General features: G+C 61.7%; 2 protein-coding genes across 14 annotated transcripts in view; one reads left to right on the top strand and one right to left on the bottom strand.

Moving 5' to 3' along the window:
- Nucleotides 1-4,493: 4,493 nt before the first annotated feature.
- TMEM200B (transmembrane protein 200B) lies at nt 4,494-8,399 on the top strand. Of its 2 annotated transcripts, none has more exons than XM_055140805.1 (2): nt 4,494-4,574; nt 6,275-8,399. In XM_055140805.1, exon 2 carries the CDS (start codon nt 6,295-6,297, stop codon nt 7,213-7,215), a length of 921 nt encoding a protein of 306 aa, XP_054996780.1. In that variant the 5' UTR covers nt 4,494-4,574; nt 6,275-6,294; the 3' UTR covers nt 7,216-8,399. The 2 variants fall into 2 exon arrangements, with proteins under 2 accessions (XP_054996780.1, XP_054996779.1); XM_055140804.1 differs by lacking the exon at nt 4,494-4,574 and adding an exon at nt 4,697-5,950.
- Nucleotides 8,400-8,538: 139 nt separating this feature from the next.
- The window catches only part of EPB41 (erythrocyte membrane protein band 4.1), a 171,503-nt gene continuing 164,827 nt past the window's right edge, over nt 8,539-15,214 (bottom strand). For all 12 annotated transcript variants that reach the window (XM_055140803.1, XM_055140802.1, XM_055140801.1 and 9 more), the window contains 4 exons: nt 15,073-15,174; nt 13,383-13,463; nt 11,431-11,535; nt 8,539-10,860 (listed from right to left, as the gene is read on the bottom strand). In XM_055140803.1, the coding sequence (XP_054996778.1) occupies nt 11,437-11,535; nt 13,383-13,463; nt 15,073-15,174 (282 nt within the window). In that variant the 3' untranslated portion in view covers nt 8,539-10,860; nt 11,431-11,436. The remainder of the gene's footprint in view (nt 10,861-11,430; nt 11,536-13,382; nt 13,464-15,072; nt 15,175-15,214) is intronic.

A 15,214-nucleotide genomic window follows, 5' to 3' on the forward strand; every position in this document is an offset into this window, starting at 1 on the left:
CCCCCGAAAGTGGGCCCTGACATCGTCCAACAAACAGAAGGAAGGCTGCGAGGCCCCGCGCTCTCCCTGGGCCACTGCTGAAGTCGAGAATGATCTGACCCTAGTGTCTGCCTTCACCAAAGTCTCCTTCTCCATCTTCATTCCTGCCTCCAAAAGCCGGTCAGAGGAAGGCCCGGGGTGGGGGGGGCGCGGGGGTGTCAGGGCTCAGCTGGGGACAGGGAACAGCAGTCAGCAGCAGCTGTGTGGAGCCAGTCACTGCAGGGCGGAGCAGCAGGCCCAGTGACAACCCGGAGGCCACACTCATTCTGCCCCATGACTCGGCCGCGGGCCTGCCCCGAGCTCCCAGGAGTGGAGAGAGCACTGGGGTGCCCCCAACTCAGGCCCTTGACCCCCTTCATTCCGTCTCCTCCTTCCAGTTCAGTCGACTCCCCCAGCCCATGCCTCCACATAGTTGGCTGCATAGAGTGACTATCCTCCCCCCTCTACAGCCTAGAAAGTCCTTTGGCGCTGAGACCCAGGGGGCATGCCCCCACCTCCATGAAGTCTTCCCTGCTTTCACTGGCCTTGGAATGGTGTTAGAGTCTGTATACCCCAGAGACCTGAAAGGACTTGGATGGGAACTTGTCACCAGGGGCCGGAAACACAGCTGTGCTGGTCACTAGCTGGGTCAGAACGATCAAGGCACTGTCCCTCTCTGGGCACTAGCTTCCACCCCAATAAACGGAGGCACTGGGGCTGAACAGAGAGTCATATGGTTGGGCACACACACCTGTGAGCCCAGGTCTGATCCCCAGCCAGGTGTGGACCACAGGCACTGCTGGAAGCAGTCAAAAAAAGCAAAACAAGGGGCTGGAGCAATAGCACAGCGGGTAGGGCGTTTGCCTTGCACGTGGCTGACCCGGGTTCGATTCCCAGCATCCTATATGGTCCCTTGAGCACCACCAGGGGTAATTCCTGAGTGCATGAGCCAGGAGTAACCTCTGTGCATCACTGGGTATGACTCAAAAAAGCAAAAAAACAAAAAAAACAAAAGGCAAAACAAGAAAGGTAGGCCAGGGGCCGGAGCAATAGTGCAGTGGGTAGGGCGTTTGCCATGCATGCGATTGGGTTCGATTCCCTCAATCCCTGGCATCTCATATGGTCCCCTGAGCACTGCCAGGAGCAACCCCTGAGCATCGCCAGGTGTGACCCAAAAAGAAAAAAATAAAAAAGAAAGCCAGGCCAGGGCATTGGGATGGGGTCTGGCGCGCACCTGCCCCTCCCTCTCTGCTGAATCTGGGCCTCCACTCCTGCAGAGTCAGGATCCCAGGGCACCCTCAAGGCTCATGGGAACCCCAAGCAGTGGGCCCCAGAACCATGCTCAGCTTCTGAACCTGGTTCTGAAGTCTGTTCTGTTTTCTGCGTCACATCCAGCTGTGCTTGGGGCCCTGTGGTGTCAGGGTTAAACCCAGTCTTCCGCAGGCAGAACTGTTGAAGCTGTTTCCCCCGGACCCCCCAGGCCTATCCCAGCCGGTGCGAGACTGTGCTTACACTGTGCAGAGACCCCTGGACAGAACTGTGTCCTCACAGTGCTCCCAGGGACAGTCCAGGGGCCCGGGCGGGAGCTCCAGATGGCCTGTTTGTTCCTGAGATGGGGGCTGAGAGGTTGAATCCCACTTCGGCACATGCAGGCGATGCCCACTGCTCGGTCCCCACTGTGGCTCCTGGGGAGGACATGACCTCAGGGTCACTGTCCCCATACCCTGCTTTTGAGGGCCACTGAATGCCCCAGGACCCCAACCTGGCCCTCCTTCCCTCGGAGGTCAGGGAGGGTCCCAGAACCCCCACGCTGACACTGGCTGCCTGCTCCCTGATCCCTCACGGTGGGGTGGGGTGGGGGACTGCCCAGCAGATGCCGCTGCTTTGTGGACGGCTCTGAGGTCTGAGCTGTCTCCTCCTCTGTAAATGGAGCGGAGCACTGACCTGCAGGCATCTCAAGAGAACCCCAAGGGGATCAATTCTTCCTCCCCAGGAACTCCAGAGAAGCAAAGGTCTCCACGGCCCCTAAGCTCTGCCCGCAGTCCCCAAGGGCAGAGGAGGGCGTGGGTTTTAGGTGGGTACTCTGTGGGCTGGGCTTCAGGCTTCAGACCCTTGGGAGCAGCATTGCCCCTATTTGACTGAAGGGGACAGACTCAGAGAGCTGAGTCCGACCCCTGGGGCAGAGATTAGGAGGGGTGGAAGGTGGGGAAGGCCGACCAGCCGAGAGCCAGAGTGGCGCAGACAGTGATGACCAGCGGACAGAGCTGGCCCTCCTGGGGTTTACAGACAGTGGGGTCATGGGCAGGAAGCGCTCAGCTCCCAAGTTCTTCCAAAGCTCAGGAAAGGGCTCTGAGGGGTGACAGCGGATGTGGGGGGTGGGAGAAGGGGAGGGTCTGAACTATGCTGATGGGCCAGGCCAGGGAAGCTGCCCAGGAGAGACTCCGGGAAGGAAGCCCACCCAGGGCTGTGAGATGTGGAGGTTTAGACCCATCTGCAGGGCGCCACGGAGCCACGGAGGGGCCATGGAGGGTGTGAGGCAAAAATGAACCTCCCCCTTGCAGATGTTGGAACAAAAGCGGGGGTGGGGGGGGGCGCGGGAGGGGAGGGAGGCAGCAGCCTGGGGGCCAGAACTGGCTGTTCCAGATCCACAGTCCCTGGGGTGATGGGCTGGATGCGGGTGGGTGGAGGCAAGGAGCTTTAGGGGACCCCTGGTGGGGTTGGTCTGAGCAGTGGGGAGGCCTAAAGAGGAGCAGAAGCAGGGTGGGTGGGAGAATATCTGGACCCTCAGTTTTGTGGCCCTGAGATAGGGTCTGGCGTGTGGTGGGGGCTGGAGGCAGGGGTGAGGGGGCAGCGGGGAGGGCAGAAAGGGCTGCTGGGCTGCGGCTTTGCCCAGGCCCGTCCAGGGTGTCCCCGGAAGGGGCCCACACATGGTGGGCCAGAGTGGAGAAGGGGTTGCTTGGAGGGTGAGTGCAGTGCTCAGTTGGTGGGGAGTTGGGGGGGGGGTTCTCAAGCAAAGGGAACAGAGGGGCTGGAGGGGCCGGGAGGCAGGAGACTGCCGTGTACTCGGGGCCACGAAGGCAGCGGGTGCGGCTCTTGGACCGCGAGGGCCGTGACGGTCGCCCACCGGCCCCTCGCAGTCGGTCTTGCAGGGGTCTGGGGCGCTGGCGGCCCCCCCTTTCCCTGGGTGCTGCGAGGTACGGGGCCAAGGCTGGTTCTTCCTCCAGCCCCCAGCCCCACCCCGCGCGGCCCTGCATAGCAGCCGGGCCTCATTAGCGCCCCCCCGGGGGCCCTCGAGTCGGGGGGTCTCGGCGGGCGGGAGGAGGGGCCGGGACTTAATCAATCCCAGGCCGGAAATTCCTCCCGAGGGGCCCGGCCCGGCCGCGGGAGCTGGGGGCCCCAGCGCAGGAGCTGGAGCGGAGCCCGGCCCGCCCCCAGCATCATGGAAACTGGGCGGCCAGACCCCCGCGCCCCGCCCCGCATTCCTGCTCCGGGGCGCGGGGCGCGCAGGCGGCGCCGCCCCGACCCTCCTCCCGGCTCAGGACAGACGCCGCCTCCCCTCCAGCTCGGGTGCATTCCATCGAGATGGGGGCCCGGCGGGACCCTGCTCCCCGCTGGACTCAATAGCTCCGCCGGGCATTTCCTGCGCGCCCCTGGGGACCCCCGCGCCCCACACGGAGTCCTCGCGGGGAGACCCGGGCAGCGCCTGGGCGCCCCCACGCCGGGTGCCTGCCTGACACCCTGGGGGTACAGACACCCCCTGCCTATTGCAGCTACAGCGATAGCGAGGCTTGAGGGGTCGGCGGGGCGGGAGCTCAGGCCGCCTCCTCCGGGGAGCCTCCCGGGCGGCGCCGAGCATGCAGGCAGTCTCTCATGAGCCCCTCGCGAGTCCTCTCATGGGAGCCTGGCGCGAGGGGCTCTGAGCGCTCGGGTTTCGAATCCGAACCTGCGCTCTCAGGCTGCAGAGCTGGGGACAGAGGACTGTGGCTCGCGGGCCTCAGTTTCCCCACGAGAGAAAAGGGCGCCCTCCCGGCTTTTAAGAAAGAAGTAAAGCGGAGACGTGGGTCCCGGAACCCTCGGGAGCCCTTCGGCCTGGAGGTGCTGCCGGGCTGCAGAGGGGGGCTGGAGAGGGGTGTGGCTGCGCTCCGGGGCGCGGGCCAGGATACAGGGTCTTGACTCGCGGGAGGGCGGGGGAGCGGGTCAAGAGGATTCCAGGGGACGGGTCTGGGGGGCTGGCTTGCGGGGTTGTTTTAGCTCCGTGGGACGGGCTGGCGAGGACTACGGGGGGCGGGCTGGGGAGGACTCCTGGGGACAGCCCAAGGGACGTGTCTTGGCTTCAGGGGGCGGGTCTGGGGGGGGCAGGCCTCAGGGGTCTTGTCCCGGGGAAAGCGGGCCGGGGGTTGTGCCTTGGCTCCGGGGGGCGGGCCGGGAGGCCTCGGGGGGCGGGCAGGGGGCGGGCCGGGCCGGGCGGGGCGGGGCCAGGCTCCGAGCCGCGCGGAGGCACCGCCAGCCGTTACGCGCGACTTCGACCCGGACCCACGCGGGCGCGGCTCCGCCAGGTGAGCACAGCTAGGGTCCCGGGCTTCGCCCCCCGTTCCCCCCAACTTTTCTGTTCGGTCCCTCCCCCCGGAGAGTTCCTTGGCGGAGGCGCCTGCGCCTTCTCTCCGCGGCGCGGGAGTGTGGACGCGGGCGGAGGCGGACCCCGGAGTGCGGGGCGCCCGCCCCCAGCAACTTGCGGCGACCCGGCACACAGGGCCGCGCGTCCCCGAATTCGCGCTCCCGGGACCCCCGACCGAGACTCTGAACCCCGCGGCCTCGGAGCGGGGCCGCGTCTCTGCAGATCTCCGGCTCCTCCTCGCCGGGACACGCGGGTACTCGGGGGGCCGGTGTGCACTTGGGACTGCGGCGCCGGACCTGACCCGGGACGGGGCGGTCACTCCTCTGGCCGCGGACCGGGGACAGGGCGCCACAGTCGAGGTGGACGCTGCAGTCGGCCTGGCCCCTCCCAGGGCGGCGGTCCCGGACCGAAGTGCCCGGCACTCTGAGGGTCCCGGGACTGGAGCCCCCCGCTTGGCGCGGCCGAGGGACTCGGGCCGCCTCTCAGGTCGCCGTTTCCGTCGGGGAAAACCGGGCAGTGGACTCGGCCTCCCAGGGCCCCGCGCTAGGCCGTGCGCCTTCGACTCTGCGGCGGGAGCCAGGGATGGGGCGTCCTGCCCTGAGTTTCGGGGGTGCGGATGGGGAGAGGGTGAGGCAGCCGGTGCTCCTGCTCCGGACTTGGGCTGCACGTCCCGAGGCTGGAGCTGCTTCGAACCCAACCCGGGCGGGCGAGGACACTCTACCGGACCGAGGGACTCTCACCCGCCTCTCTCATCGCCCAGGGTGCCTGGGCTGGGACCCCATTTGTCCGCCAAGCTCCCTGCGGTGCGGGTCACGCCACACGCAGCCCTGGCTGTGCTGCGGGACTCCTGCCCCGGCCCGCACCCAGCGGCCAGGCCACAGGCGGGGCGGGCCCCGGGGCAGCCGAGGTGCAGGGGCGGCGCTGCTCGGGCCGGGACGCGGGCCACCGAGGCCTGGGGCGGAGGAGGCCAGAAAGGAGGCCAGGCGGCGGGAAAGGGGATGATTCATCCCAGGAGCCCGAATTGGAAACGCCGCAGCCTGGGAACAGCCTTCCCGGGGCGGACGGCGGAGCCAGAAGGGGAGCCGGGCGAGGCCTGCCCCTGGCCCCGGGTCCCGCCGGGCGGCCGCGGGTGCGGGCACTTGGGCGCCGAGTTTGCAGGGTTCCAGGGCGGAGTCGGGCGCGGGTCCTGCTCTGGGCGATCCCGCCGGAGTCCCGCTCAAGTGTCTCCTGCTGCAGCCTCGGTGCAGATGAGGCGATCCGGGAGGAGGGGGCAGGAAGCGGCAGAGCCGGCGACAACCCCCCGCTCCCGCCGCTGCGGTACGTGAAGCGCAGTGGGGGGAGGTGGAGCCCGCAGCGACCCCGGCGGACCTGCGTCCTCCCCCACGCACCCTCTGGTCCTTTTACTACGGGGCCGCCACGTGCGGGGGTGAGCGCGGTCCCGGCTCCGGCACCTCCCCCGGCCCGGGAGCAGCCCGCGCCCCTCCCGCCTCCCGCGGCCCTGGCTGCGCGCTCCGCTGCGGAAAACCCGAGCGGGGGCGGCTCCCCCGCCGAGCGGCCGGGGAGAATCCGGGGGTGGGCGCCCGGAGCGCGCGGCCGGACCCTGGGCCCGTCGGTGCAGCCCCTCCCACCTTGTCTCCGCAGAGCGCCCGGACGCCGGCGAGATGACGGCGGGGAGCCCCGGAGACTGCGGGGAGGTGCGGAGGAGCCCCGAGGGCCGCGTGTCCCGCCTGGGCCGGCGCCTGGGCCGCCGCCGGCGCCCGCGCACCCCGCCCGAGCCTCTGCGGGTGCGGGCGCGGCTGCGGCTGCGCTCGCCGTCGGGGGCGTTCGCGGCGCTGGGGGCGCTCGTGGTACTGGTGGGCATGGGCATCGCCGTGGCCGGCTACTGGCCGCACCGCGCCGGGAGCCCAGGGGCCCGGGCTGCCAACGCCAGCGCGCCCCCCGTGAGCGAGCTGCGACGGGACGGCCGCGGCGCCGGCCGCGCGCACGGCCCGCACGAGCGCCTACGGCTCTTGGGCCCGGTGGTCATGGGCGTCGGCCTGTTCGTGTTCATCTGCGCCAACACGCTGCTCTACGAGAACCGGGACTTGGAGACGCGACGGCTGCGCCAGGGGGCGCTGCGGGCCCAGGCGCTGCGGCCCCCCGACGGCCCCGGCTGGGACTGTGCCCTCCTGCCTAGCCCCGGTCCCAGGACTCCCAGAGCCGTTGGCTGCTCAGAGCCGGACAGTTGGGACCTGTCGGCGTACCGGGGCACGTCGCCGGTGCCCTCCGTGCGGAGTCTGCGGTCCGAGCCTGCGAACCCTCGCCTGGGGCTCCCAGCCCTGCTCAACAGTTACCCTCTGAAGGGTCCGGGACTGCCCTCGCCTTGGGGCCCACGAGCCCAGACTGGCCACGTGATTATCACCGTGCAGCCTTCCGGTTCCTGCATCGAACATTCCAAGTCTCTGGATCTGGGCCTTGGAGAGCTTCTGCTCGGGGCCCCGGCAGCACACGATGGTGCCCACCGGAGCTGGCCACGATTGGAACGCCTCAGTCTGGGGGGTTACGCCAAGCTGGGCGAAGGGGATGTGGGGGCCAGGGTATGAGGAGCACGCGGTGGTCACTGGGTCGGAAGTTCCAGTGTCTGGTAGATGCTTCCCCATGCACATCGCAGATGGGGAGGACGCCTTGGCTCCCCGCCGCTCGGCTGTCCTGACCTGCATGTGGGCAGAGAAAGGCCAGCTGCACAAAGTCCACTAAGCTGGAGTGTTTCACCAGCACGACTGGCCTCAGGGATTCCTTCAGTCTCCCGGCGTGGCCCGGGCCACTGCAGGTACTTGAGGGGGCTGGAGGGTTGGGCCACCGTGCCAGGAGTTGCACCGTGTCAGGCAAGCCCTAAGGGGTGGCCCCTGGGAAGACGCCTGGTGTCAGATCCTCAGATCCCCCCACTGTTGCCTGGGATGTGGACCGAGCCTTTAATCCCATGCCCCTCTTCTCTCAGCCATGCAGGGTCACCCCACTAGGGCTGCCTTACTGCCAGTCTTCATCCCCAGGGGAGCCCCACCCCAGGCGGTTCCAAGGAGCCTCCTCCCCTCCGTTGCAAAATCTCTCCGGTTGGCATAAAAAGCGTTTGCCACTCAGAATCCCTTGTCTGTCCTGATGCTGTACTTGGGACAGTGGCCGCTGCTTCCTTCTGAGAATGCTCATGTCTGGGCTGCCCTGCCCGGGCGTCATTTTCACTACGTGGCTGGTAGGAGACAATTTGAGAAGCTGATGAATCCTCACAGAGCCCATTTTTTTGGTTTGTTTTGTTTATTGAAAAATGCAATACAGGAAGCAAGACCAAACATGTATCTAAACACTACAACCACTTGTACTACGAAAAGCCCCAACAGCAGACCTAATTATTGCCTAGTTAATCTAAGGATTTTGCCAATTTGATTCTGCTGTCATAATTCCTATTTTGTCAAGAAATGTAAACAACTACTTGATATGATTCATAATTTTTTAAAAAATTTACAAAGCTCCTTCATTTTTGTCACCAAAATAATACATTTCAGAGAGATTTGTAAAAACCAGCCTGGGGCTGAGATTCTAGGCAGGTTCCATCTGCCTCACCCTGGCCACGGCGGGGGCTCTTTCCCTGGGGGGCTGTTGTAGCCCCCCACCCTCAGCTGATACACTCACGTCCTGCTTTGGGGGTGGGTGAGTGGATGGGTGGCGAAGAACTCGTGTGGCTTGAGGGAAATCTTTATTTCTCAAGTGAAATAAAAATAAAATTGCAGCAGAAGTTGTTACTGTGTTGTGTCTGAGTCACTTTAGGAAAATTACTGCCACGGCTCTGACCCTGGAAATGAAGCTCTGGTTTCCCTTCTTTACCATTTCCACCTGGACTGGGTCTGTTTTCCTTCATACGCACACACACATACACACACACACACACACACACACACACACAATTGCAGGAAGAAAAAAATCCAAACAACTGCCAAACCCCAAGCTGTGTGGCTGTAGGGGGAGGAAAGGGAAGAAGCTGGGAAGGACACGTGCCTACTTTTTTTTTTTTCTTTCCTTTTTTTTTTTTTTGTTTTGTTTTGGCCACACCTGGCTGTGCTCAGCACTTACTCCTGGGTTGGGGATGCGGGGGTTTCATAGGGGGTGCCAGGGATCAAACCCAGGTCTGCCTCTAGCAAGGCAAGCACCCTGCCTGCTGTACCATTGCTCCAGTCCTGGTTTGGATACTCGGGCATTGCAGCCCGGGATGAGTAATCAGCCCCTCTGGTCTGGACTAGAGAGGAGGCAGAAATGGCAGGAAGACGCGGAATGATCTGGAAAGCAGAAATACTGCCTGGCCAGCTGTGTGTGTGCATGGTGTCCTCTCCCGTCGCCTCTGCACACTACCAGCCTCGGCAGGAGGCAGGCGTGGAGGTGGGCCAGGAGCCTGGCAGCACCGGCGGCCCCTTCATTTCAGACCCTCTCGGCACTGCTGCCAGGCTGATCCCGTGTCAGTCGCAGCCCCTGCCTGAGTGTTTCCTGTCCCGAGAGCAGCCAGTGGGCCTGTCACAGCCCCTCTTCGTCTAAACAGACTACACCCGCCAGCGGACTCGCGCCAGGTGCTGCTGGCCGTGCTGCTGGGAGCAGGGCCGTGGGGCGTCATCTCTCCTGCTTGCTGCCTGGGGTCCTTGCTGGTTGTGACACGGACCCTCTGTCACAGGGAGTTCCCGTCTGCACTAGAATTGGGAGGCGTTGGGGCAGATCTCTTAGTGGGAGCAGATCTCTTAAACTGGAAGATTAAGAGGCCCCACTGAACAAACATGCTGGGGGGGGGGAGCGGTGTTTGCCTTGCACATGGCCGTCCTGGGTTCGATCTCCATCATCCCATATGGTCCCCCGAGCACTGCCAGGAGTAATTTCTGAGTGCAGAGCCAGGAGTAACCCCTGAGCATTATTGGGTGTGACCGCCCCCCCCAAAAAAAACAAAACTCAAATCTTTACCAGGAATGGTGGAATGGGAACATTAGTCCTCATTTTCAGAACCAAACCAACTTAAAAAAAAAATTATACCCAACACTGCAAAAAGCAAACCTACAGAATCCGACAGACCTAGATGGTGAGAGGGAAGGAGTGAGCTGGTGCTGGCACCCTGTGTCGAGAGAGGCTCTGGGGAGGACGGTGCCTGTGGGCAGCGGTGGGGCTGGAGAAGAAAGGGCAGGCCAGTTCCCATCAGAGCGGGCTCCCTGCCATCCGGGAGGAAGGGGTGAGGCGCAGGGACAGGCTCCTGGAAATCCTTAGCGGGAGCCAGCTGAGGTAACGCCACTGTCCCCACGTGCAGCAGTTCCAGAACCAGGGAAAACAAAACCACCCCCCCTCCCCAACTTCACGAACGTCCCTTGCCCAAATCACCACTACAAATGTGCCATTAGAGCTTCTGGCCCCAAGTGCCTGTTTTCCCCGTGAGTTACGGTCTCCTGAGATGGGCGCTGGGGGCACCGAGTAGGGCCACGCTTCGGATGAGGTAAAAGGGCAGGTGGAGGGAGGGCAGGAAGGTGAAGGCCACGGATATGTTCCAACATTCACAGTATCAGAGAGATCTGAAGCAACTTCTTATGTCTTTGATCTAAAGAAGCTCCAAAAAAAAAAAAAAAAGGGCAGGGGAGGAGAACAATACACTGAGCAGAGCTTTCAGCAAAGGAAAGAAAGAGGCATTCCCCAGGGCCGGTGGCTCAGCGCCCTTTCTGATCGAGTCCCCATCACTGGCCCTGAGAGGGGGCTGCGGTTGTCATCCAAAGGGTATAAAAGGAGGGAAGGGTCCGAGAAGTCCCATTAAGCTGGCTTTGGCCCCAACACAGATGACAGAGTGTTTGGAGAATTTCCCCCAATCCTGTGAACTCTGTCAGCCTCTGAGCTGGATATATGTGGGAGGAGGTGAGGCTGAAGGGGTTACAAACCACCCCATTAAAACAAAGAAGGAAAAAGAAAAAGAAAAAAACAAAAAGCTCATTTAAAAACAGTCCACAGAGTGAAAAGTTGAGCAAATTCTGGTATCACAACGTAGAAAAAGGTACTTGAAAGATCTGTGATATCTAGGAGATTCTTTTGGTATAAACTCCAGATAGAAAATGAATTGACTTTCTGGTGTTTTGAATAATCTTGAAGGTCTGAAGTCCGGCGGGGACAGGCTCACTTCGTGATCATTCTGCTGGTTTTCTCTTAGACGGGAGCTGGGGAGGGGGCGGGGGAGAGGAGGATTCCTAGTGGAAAGAAAGAAGTGCACTTTCACAAGGCGATAAAGGGAACCTGCATCACGTCCTACTGCCCATGTTCCTGCACAGCGACCCGCACAGCCAGGGCCTGCTGCCCAGCCGGACACGGGCACTGGTGGTTTTGTCAGGGCACCTGCTTTCAGGTGTGAATACTTTGGGTCCTGACCGCCCCCAAAGCAGCGACCGTGCTTCCAGCACTAACTTGGTCCCAGCGCCGTTGCCATTTCTCCCTGCTGACAGCCCGGCCCTTGTGGTCCTTGATTCTGTCCCCCTCCCACGCCCTCGCAGGGTGATGCTCAAGGCAGAGGCAGGGGGTGGGCTGGAGAGGCAGGATTCAGGAGGTAGGGCGTGGGGTCCCCTCTAATCCAGCGCTGTGGAGGGGGGAGGAGGCCATGAGGTCACACTTCAGACCCTCCCCTGCGGTCCCTGTAACCTCTGCTCTGCCTGCCCACCCTCAATCACAGAGTGGACGCCTCTGGCGGACATGCCCAGGGTCCTGTCCAGTGTGTGTGGGGCCCTGATGGGGGCGGGGGGGCGTGCGCATTCCCCAGCCCGGACCTGAGCTCATTCCTCAGAGATCTCGGTCTCCTGATGGACGACCACCTTGGTCACCGACATGTCGGGGTGCTGCTCCTTTGCCTCTTTGATGGCCTGCACGAGGACCTAGGAGAGGCAGAGATGCTGTGTCAGGGGGAGGGGTGTCGTGGAGGGGGCAGCGGGCAAGCAAGGAGTCATGGCGCAGTTCCTTCTCCTTGGGCCAGTCGGAGCGGGATGCAGAAGCACCCCAAGTGGAGGAGCCCTGTGCGGCCTTTGGGGGATGGTGACACAGGCCCCCCACGGAAGAGGTCCCCCATGGGGCTGGAGCAATAGTACAGTGGGTAGAGTGTTTGCCTTGCACGCGGCAGACCCGGGTTCGATCCCTGTCATCCCATATGGTTCCCCAGCACTGTCAGGAGTAATTCCTGAGTGCAAAGCCAGGAGTAACCCCTGAGCATTGCTGGGTGTGACCCAAAAAGAATAAAAAAAAAAAGAAAAGTAAGCGGTCCCCCTTGGGGGTGACTCCTGGCTCCAGGTCAGGCTAGCGCCCGGCCCCTGGACCATGTACCTGCCCCCAACCAAGTCCCTGATGCTCCTTCAGGGCCCCGACGAGCTCCTGCTCTGGTTCCTGCCCAGAGCCCTCTCTCCTGGAGCCTGAGCCACTCCTGACAGACCGTCCAGAGCCACCTGAGCACCCTCGGCCCATGGCACCCTCTCTCGGGGCTAGCAGTGTCCCTGTCCAAGACCGTGACAGCCCAGCACAAAGTGACCTGCAGTTTACAGGCAGGCCTCATGGCTCCAAGGAGCACAGGGACTTGTTTGAGGTCACACGGCCACAAAGTGACCAAGGCAGGGTTCAACCTAGGTGCGTCCCATGCCGAGCCCCACCTCGTCCTCACCCCCGCCCAACTGCTCTCAGCCCGGCCCACACACAGCTGGGCTCTGGTGGCACCAATGGAGGGTGGGTGCGGGTGGTGATGCGGGGGACCCCTGTGAGCCGGGCCCCACACATCCCGCCGTTGGGACCCGGAGCGGGCGCCAGCGGACTGGGCCCGGCGTTTCCGTCCTGTTCCCCGGGCACTGCCAAGCACGGCAACTCCACCGTGTCGTGTTTTTCCTTCTCTTTAAGCCACTCAGCAAATCTGCATAAAGGCCACAGAAGGCGGCTCCAGCACGGCTGTCAGTGATCCCAGAAGCATCTGCAGTCTCCTCCACCCCCTCTTCTCGGCAGCTCTTCTCTGCCAGCCTCACGCAGCAGAGAATCAGGAACATCAATCCTGACCTTATTATTTGCTAATTGCTTGTAGCACACAATTAGTACCCAATTAACATAAAACCATAGAACTCTATCACTTGGAAGGGCCCTGGAATGATCTAGATCAGCCTGCTCTCCTCCAGAGAGAAGGAAAATCGGTGGCCAAGTGATTTACCCGAGGTCACACGGCGGGTCAGGGCAGGATCTGGCCTGAGCGCAGGCTGCAGGGGCCCCCAGTTTCTAGGCTGTCACGCCATCACCCCAACTGTCTGCACCCACGCCGGCCCCTCTGGGGGTGCGGATCAGGTGCCGCGTTGGTGTCAACTGTCTCCAGCACAGGCTGCAGCAGGCAATCGCCCCAGCTCTGCTCCCAGGAGCCCACCGTGCGGCCCACTCTACAACCTGACCTCAACCAACCACCACAACACCCAGGAGGAGTTCACACCACTGTCCATCTGGCGGGAGTGGCCAGAGGCCTAAGACACAAGAGCGCAAGAGTCTAGCCCTGTGTTCTCTCTGGGACGCCTCTCCCGCCCAATCTGGGGCCCCTTTCCGCTAACTCCTCCTCCGCCTGATCCCCTCGGCACCCCCTTCAGGGCTAGAGGCGGCCTGGGGGCTTCGTAGAGATGAAGCTGACCCAGGTGGCTTCTGCAAGCCAGCACCTGCGTCTCCAGGGCCCACCCACAGCATCGGGCCCCGAACCTCCTCAGCGCCCCACCTGATCGTGGTCGAGATCAGCATCGCCGGTGATCACGATTCTCTTCTCGATCCGGGTCTCTGAGATCCCACCTTTTACGGTCTGGAGCCAGAGGGAGGTGGGCATGTGAGGAAGGAGGAAAGCGGGGAGACAGGGTGGAAGACAGAAAAGAAGGAAAGGAAGGGGAAAGTGGGGGAGGGTGGGGAGGGAGGAGGAAAGGGAGTTAAGAAAGGAGAAGGGAGGAAAAGAGGAGGGGGAAGGAAGAAAAAAGGAAAAGAAGGAAGAAGAGAGGAAGGAAGAGAGGGAGGAAGAGGAAGAAGAAAAAAAATAATGAAGAACAGAGGATTATTCTGGAAGATCCCCTCTGCCAAGTTTGCATCTGCTGCCGGGCACTGGGCCTAAGGGTACTCCCCCCACACCAATGTCCAGCTGGGCCCAATGGCATGCGTGTTCCCTCTGTCCCCCAGGACTCTGAACGGAAATATTAATACCCTACTTCACAACATTAGGCATTTTAGGTATGTGTTCACAAAACATCCCTTGGGCTCTTTGTTTTAAAGCACTTTCTTAATTTTGACATTTAAAGATCCTCAAACTCACTTCAGGGTGGGTGAGTTTCCCGACTGGAGAGATGTGGAAACACCTCGCTGGCTTTCGACCCCCATGTGCTGGGGTGGAATTTGCTCGGGAACCTACATGTCTCTCTTGGAAGAAACGGACTCCCCCAGGGCGACAGAGAATAAGGGTTACCTCTGCTACTCAGGGCGTAGTTCCAGTATTAGATTCTCTTTTGCTCCCACAATCAATATTCTAATAATTCCAATATCTTAACATCTAAATTACAGTTCCCATGACCTTGGACCTGAGCATGAAGTAAAAATTCTTTGCTGTAGGCTAGAGAGATAGTTTGGTGGGCGTCTGCCTGTGATAAATACAAGTCACCGCATATGGTCTCCAAGGGCACTGCCAGGAGTGACCCTTGAGTGCAGGGCCAAGAGGAAGCCCTGAGCACTGCCAGTGCAGCCCCCAAACAAAAACAAAAACAAAAAAAGTTCTTTGCTGGACCTGAGTTCTGATTCCTGACTTGAGAAATAATGTCTATAGTCAGACATAGGATTCACTGATCAAAAATAGATGTGTTAAAAGAACCACGATATGTATGCTGGTTCTGTGTGTGTGTGTGTGTGTGTGTGTGTGCAAATGATCTGGCAGGGGGATTCTCCACAGTGACAAGGGCTGCTCCAGGGTTCTCAGGAGACCACACAATGGCGGGGTGTGAAACAGCTCTTTCAGTTACCTCCCCACAAGCACGTGTGAGATCTGTTTGGTTGTTTCTGGCCACATCCAGCAGTGCTCAGGGCTTGTTCCTGGCTCTGCGCTCAGGGATGACTCCTAGAGGTGCTCAGGGGACCATGTGTGGGGCTAGGGATATGTGCAAGGCAAGTGCCTTCACCTCTATTCTTCACTCTGGCCCCACATAGGTGAGTTTTTAGGTGAGTTTTAGGTCCTCCTCTCTGCAGGAAAAACTCTCTCTGTGCCCTCTAGGCTGAGGGCTGCGAGAGCAGCGGGGTCTCCTCCTGGACAGCGGGACCAAAGTGGCCCAGCAGGAACAGAGCTCCAGCGCTCACTCGGGGGCCGGGGGCCTTCTCACGAGGGGCAGCGCCTCCACGTGACACTGGAGTCCAGAAGGCACATCTAGCTCATCTGTTACCTTGGTGATCTGAGTCGTGGTGGTGCTGCTGGTGGTTTCCGACGTGATGGTCTGAGCTGTCAGCAGGACTCCTGGGTCCAAGTCCCCATTGCTGTCATCCGTCTGCAGGAGGAAAGGCACAGATGAGCTTTGTGGGAAATGT

This window comes from Sorex araneus, chromosome 5 (genome assembly GCF_027595985.1).
Source record: "Sorex araneus isolate mSorAra2 chromosome 5, mSorAra2.pri, whole genome shotgun sequence".
Taxonomy (NCBI): domain Eukaryota; kingdom Metazoa; phylum Chordata; class Mammalia; order Eulipotyphla; family Soricidae; genus Sorex; species Sorex araneus.

Bases quoted from the DNA above. Each gene is read 5' to 3' on its own strand.
- TMEM200B (XM_055140804.1), top strand. From the start codon at position 5,632: ATGATTCATCCCAGGAGCCCGAATTGGAAACGCCGCAGCCTGGGAACA. The intron at 5,951-6,274 runs GTACGTGAAGCG...TTGTCTCCGCAG, and splicing joins CCCCCGCTCCCGCCGCTGCG to AGCGCCCGGACGCCGGCGAG.